Below are 5,844 nucleotides of genomic sequence, written 5' to 3' on the forward strand. Positions count from 1 at the left end.
GCCACACCTGAATTACAATGCCAATTACACCTGGAACACCAATTACACTCTGAAAAAGAGGCCATTACCTGTGAGCTTCATAGCTGTTCCCTGTCATGAGACCTTCAACATTTGAATCCTTGGTGTTTCAGATTTGGGAAAGTAAAATAAGACATTTTTTAAGACATTTTACTATTTTGAGAAAAATAAAAATTGCAGATTTAAAGAATCACTTTATAGGACCCCTTCATCCAGAAACACAGTTAAGTCCAAAGGGTTTGGGGTTAGCATTTTGGGATTAGGGTTAAAGGCTAGGTTAGGGTTAGGGTTAAAGCCTACACTAACTAGGTTATGTGTTAGGGGTTAAGGGTTAGGGTTAGGGGTTAGAGTTAAAGGCTACACTAACTAGGTTAGAGGTTAGGGTTAGGGTTTAGGGGTTAGAGTTAAAGGCTTCACCATCTAGGGTTAGGGTTAGGGGTGAGGGTTAAAGATTTCACTAACTGCTTCTCACCCTTGTATTGTTTCTTCACATCACCAAGGAATTATCTGACAAGGATCTAGAGTTGCACTCTCTAGAAATCTGTTCTTTTGTAGAACTCAGCACAGAGCGAACAGCTCAGCTGTGTGTAGGTGCAGCATACACTCCGGAAACTGCTGGTGTCACCCTTAGCCCTGTTCTCAGCTTTTCACACACAATCACACTCACACACACAAACACTGCTCACTGCTTATTGCAAACCAGAATTTATATGTAAAATGTTCAAACACATGCTAATTTAAATCACACATGTAATGTAAAAAGATTAATCAACAAACACTATTGATACATATAAGTAGTAAAGATTTGAATCAAAATGCTGAAAAAGACAAGAAACCCTTTTGGAAAAGTGGATAACTCTTGATTAGTTTATCCAGAGTGATACCTAAAAGACAGGCAAAACCACAGTGAAAGTAGCAACATCACAGCACCACACACACACACACACACACACACACACACACACACACACACACATACACACAAACTTTCTCCCAGCAAATGCACTTCCAGCTTCTCCAAGATCAGTGTAGACTTTATGTAAAAGGTCAGTGTAGCACAAACACACACTGCTGCAGAGTGTGTGTGTCTCAGCAGAAATACACAGTGTGTCCCAGTGAGACCATGTAATAAGTATTGACCACTGTTCAGAGATATGTGATGGTTGTGTAAGATGCCAGTGTGTACTGCAGGTCCTAACCCTACACACACGGAAACACCAGCGAGAGGCGAACAACACACACTCTTAAATCAGCTGGGTTCTTAACTATAATCAAGTAATAAACATGAATTTAAATGCAAATAAACTACTACTGCTTATTATATCACTTATAATGAGTAATATTTTTGTCTTAACTAGAGTTTGCATATTTTTGTTTTTGAGATTTTTTTTTTTTTTTCATTATTTTGGTTATTTGTTACATACTGTAAAAGGTATAGTAAAGATCCTTCCTGTGTATCAGGCTATAGGAAAAGTGTGTGTGTGTGTGTCTGTGTGTGTGTGTGTGTGTGTGTGTGTGTGTGTGTGTGTGTGTGTGTGTGTGTGTGTGTCTGTGTGTGTGTGTGTGTGTGTGTGTGTGTGTGTGTGTGTGTGTGTGTGTGTGTAGGAAGTGGAAAGTGGTATTTACAACAGAAACACTTGTGCCGATACTGATATGTCCCACAGCTCCCACCTGTTATCATCTCTGCATCTCTCTCTCCTATATTATCATCCCCCTATCTCTGCCTCTCTATCATCTCCATCTCTCCATCTCTCTATCTATGTCTTCTACCTCACTGTGCCATTGAACATCACACTCTTAACTACCAACAACTTGCTGACACAAGTGACACAAAATGCTCTGTAACAGGTTCAGTATGTTCAATATGTTCAATGTGTTCAACAGTTCAATATGTCACATGACCAGATCAGCAATGGGTCAGACCTCCAGTAGAGATGACACACCACACACCTGACACCAGACACCACACCAAAATAGTCTATTGATCAGCTGATCACTTCCTACTCAAAAAAGGAAAAGGTTTGGAGTGTGTGTGTGTGTCTGTGTATGAGTGTGTGAGTGAATGTGTGTGAGAGTCTATGTGTCTGTTGATGTGTGAGTGAGTGTGATTATGTGTATGTGTGTGTGTGTGTGTGTGTGTGTGTATATATGTATGTGTGTGTATCAGGTGTATAACTCATGATACCATCTCATATTCCATTCTTTCGTGAGTTTTAAGAAATGACAGAAATGTCTCTGTGTCTCGTGATGGTGAAGATTAAAACAGTGAAGAACTGAAAGAGAAAACAAGTTGAGTTGGCAGGGCAGAGCCACGCCCCCAGATAAGACAAGGTCCCAGATACCCCCAGACAACATGGCATCTAATCCATCAAATCGGACAGCATCAAATCGGACAGCAGCTCCACACATCTCACTTCTGTTATCAGTGTCAGTACCATGTCTCAGTGTTACTGGTAGTGTGTGTTTATTACCCTGTTAGAGTCAGTAAGAGTTTCTCCTCTGTGAATCACAGGAACGGATATGAGTGGGAGACATGGAGGGACAGAGACATAGAGGGACAGAGAGAAACTGAGGAATCTACTGGGGAGGTTAACAAGAGCCACTCTCTCTCTCTCTCCCCCTCTCTTTCTCTGACACTTGCCCAGATGGTCATTTGTCTAATCCCTCCATCTCGCCAGTTCTGATTATCAGGCTGTGGCGCAAACAGGAAGTAGCCCGGGGGGGGGGGGCAAACACACCCACTCAAGTCCCTCCCTCTGACCAGGAGGGCAAACACACCCACTCAAGTCCCTCCCTCTGACCAGGAGGGCAAACACACCCACTCAAGTCCCTCCCTCTGACCAGGAGGGCAAACACACCCACTCAAGTCCCCCCTTATGACCGGTGGGTCAAACATACCCACTCAAGTCCCTCCCTCTGACCAGGAGGGCAAACACACCCACTCAAGTCCCTCCCTCTGACCAGGAGGGCAAACACACCCACTCAAGTCCCTCCCTCTGACCAGGAGGGCAAACATACCCACTCAAGTCCTTCCCTAGGCCCAGACGGGCAGCTTCCAGTAAAAGCAGTCAGCTGGGTCTTCCTCATAATGGAATCCCACACTCATCATCACCAAATTCCTTCTGCAGTTAAGCTCCACCCCTCCCTCTTCTGTCACGCCCCTTGCCCTCACACGTCTGACTCGATGCTGGAGAGTTTCTCATACACGTGGCCATTGGTGCCGCTGAAGGCCCTGGGCGGGCCCAGCTTGCTGCTGAGAGCTGAGTGCTGGCTGGGGAAATGGGACGAGGGCAGGAACGAGGAGATGTGGGCGGGGCTTCGGGGCTCTGCCCCTTGCTGCGGATGTTTCATATAGAAGCTCTTGGCTCCATGCAGCAGGCACTGGTCATCCCCGAAGGTGGGGATGAAGGGGTTGTGGTCAGTGCGGTCGGGGTAGAGGGATCTGGAAAGGGAGTAGGCAGGGCTCTCAGCCAGGCCCCTCCCCCGCACGTTTCTCTCTTCCACCGAGTGCCGGTGGGGACCGACATCAGCACCGCGGAACAGGCCGAAGGGGGAGGCGGCACTTTTGGCCTGGTCAGGGGTGTAAAACAGTGGGTCACGTTCCCGCTCTGAAGCACCCTGGTGGTCAAACATGAGAGCGAAGGGGCTGGTGCCCTCCAGGTAGCGCTCCTTCTCCTTCAGGCTCACACTGCGAGGAGGAGGCAGAGCTCCACCCATCCCATCCCCTCCCCCGCCTATCCCTGGCCCCACCCCCAGCCCCGCCCCTTCCCTCTGCAGGTCCATGAAGGTGTCGTAAGAGTGCTGTCTGCGCAGAGGTTTCCCGCTGAAGGCCCGGCGCCGCTGAGAGGGTGTCTGGCCCCGCCCCCCCAGGTGGCCCAGTATATGGCTGCTGTCCTCACTGATGTCATATAGGTTGCCAGATTTTTTACAGCCATCGCAGCGCATGCATGTGGCTGAGCTGGGACGGCCCATGCCCCCGTGGCCTCCGCCGGACGCCCCACAAGTGCCAGCCCCGCCCCCGCCAGCATAACCGCTGCCCCCTGGGTGCAGAGGCAGCCGTTTGCTGCCTGCGCTGCTGGCTCGGCAGTTCCGGCACTCCCAGTCTGCACTGCCTGCCCTGCCCTCCAGCTTCAGGGGCTTGGTCTTCAGGAAGTCTTCCATAGGCACCAGGCTGGAGCAGTTGGCTCCGCCACCGGTCCCGCCCCCTCCTGGGCCGTCTGTCAGATCCACATGCTCCCACTGAGGCACACCCTCTTTGGGCCGGAACTGGTCCAGGTAGAAGTCTCGCAGGCTCTCCTTGTCCTGGTACAGGAAGGAGGTGGAGCCCCCTCCCCCTCGCTTAGAATCCTTCGGCAAAAGGGGCGGAGATGCCGAGCGGTGTCCACGGTAATGGTGTTGGGCGTGGTGCGGTCGCCGGCGGTAACCCAGCGCACTGTGATCGAGCTCCCGGACAAACTCGCGGCGGGACTTTGCAGAGGCGGGACGCTTCTTCAGGCTGTCCCGGTACTGCTTCCGTTTCTTACTGCTGCCCTCCAGGTTGCCGTAGGTGATGGTGTGTGTGGAAATGTCAGACATGTCATCACCGCCGCTGCAGTAGCGATCATGGCCTGCCATGTAGCCTGAACCTGAGGGCCCGCCCTTGAAAGAGAACTTCCCATACAGTTCAGCCAATCCGTGCGGGAAGCCTGGTCCGGAGGGCGGAGTCTGGCTCTGCAGCAGGTCAAACTTGCTCATGTTCCTGTGGGTGAGGGCAGCACAGGGCTGGGTGGTGAAGATGGGAGCTCCGCCCCCACCCAGGCTCTCGCCGTCGAACACGCCCCCGTCCAGCGAGCTGCTGGAGCCCAGGCTGGGAGCGCGTGGAGCGGGTGGAGCGGGTGGAGCGGCCAGCCCCAGCACTGAGCCGCTGTGATGGTGCAGGTAGTGCTCCTGGTACAGGTTACTATCCTTCACGTGCAGGTTTCCAAAGGTGCGCTCCACCTCACTGATGTAGTCGCTGAACATGTTGTCGTCGGGTGAATACACCGGCTTACAGTCGGAGTGTGCAAGACTGCGACGGTGCTCGCTGATGTCGTACACGGACGACTCCCGGCGGATGAAGTCCAGAGCGCTGTGGGGGGAACCGTTGACTCCAGAGAGCGAGGCCATGTTCTTGGCGGTGCGTAAGAGACGCAGGATGTTGGAGTGTGTGTTGTTCATGCTGGCGGATGGAGAGTTCAGAGCAGAACCCTTCTCCTCGATCTCAACACCGTGGATACAGCTGTACACCTCCTACAACACAAAGAGAGAGAGGGTCAGGGACGTGTGTGCATGTGCGCTTCTGTGTGTGGGTGTGCGTGCGTGCGTGTGTGTGTGTGTGTGCGCGTGTGTGTGTGCGTGCCTGTGTGTGTGTGTGTGTGTGCGTGTGCGGGTGTGTCTCACTCGGCTGATAGTGAGGTCCAGGTTTTCTGGAGCAGACCTCTGTAACGCAGAAATGTGTGTGTGTGTGTGAGTGCGTGTGCGGGTGTGTCTCACCCGGCTGATAGTAAAAGTGAGGTCCAGGTGTTCTGGAGCAGACCCCTATAACGCAGAAGTGTGTGTGTGTGTGTGTGTGTGTGTGTGTGTGTCTCACCCGGCTGATGGTAAAGGTGAGTCCAGGTTTTCCAGAGCAGACCCCTATAAAGCAGAAGCGTAGCTGCCAGTAGAAGAGATGTTCTGCGATGAAGGTGATGAGCGACAGAGCCATGGCTGCCCCCAGCATGTAGAACACACCCGCCATGTTGTCCACATCCAGCTGGCTACTCATCACCTCGTTCTTCTCATGGTGACAGATTCCTGTCAGCCACAGCG

At 51.7% G+C, this 5,844-nt stretch overlaps 1 protein-coding gene across 4 annotated transcripts in view; it reads right to left on the reverse strand.

Annotated features, from left to right (window-relative positions):
• Positions 1–2,108: 2,108 nt before the first annotated feature.
• Positions 2,109–5,844, reverse strand: part of LOC113589370 (glutamate receptor ionotropic, NMDA 2B) — an 88,433-nt gene continuing 84,697 nt past the window's right edge. For all 4 annotated transcript variants that reach the window (XM_035525235.1, XM_035525232.1, XM_035525233.1 and 1 more), the window contains 2 exons: positions 5,627–5,844; positions 2,109–5,286 (listed from right to left, as the gene is read on the reverse strand). The exon at positions 5,627–5,844 is cut by the window's right edge and continues 21 nt beyond it. In XM_035525235.1, coding sequence (XP_035381128.1) covers positions 3,187–5,286; positions 5,627–5,844 — 2,318 coding nt within the window. In that variant the 3' untranslated portion in view covers positions 2,109–3,186. The remainder of the gene's footprint in view (positions 5,287–5,626) is intronic.

This window comes from Electrophorus electricus, chromosome 4 (assembly GCF_013358815.1).
Source record: "Electrophorus electricus isolate fEleEle1 chromosome 4, fEleEle1.pri, whole genome shotgun sequence".
Lineage (NCBI taxonomy): Eukaryota > Metazoa > Chordata > Actinopteri > Gymnotiformes > Gymnotidae > Electrophorus > Electrophorus electricus.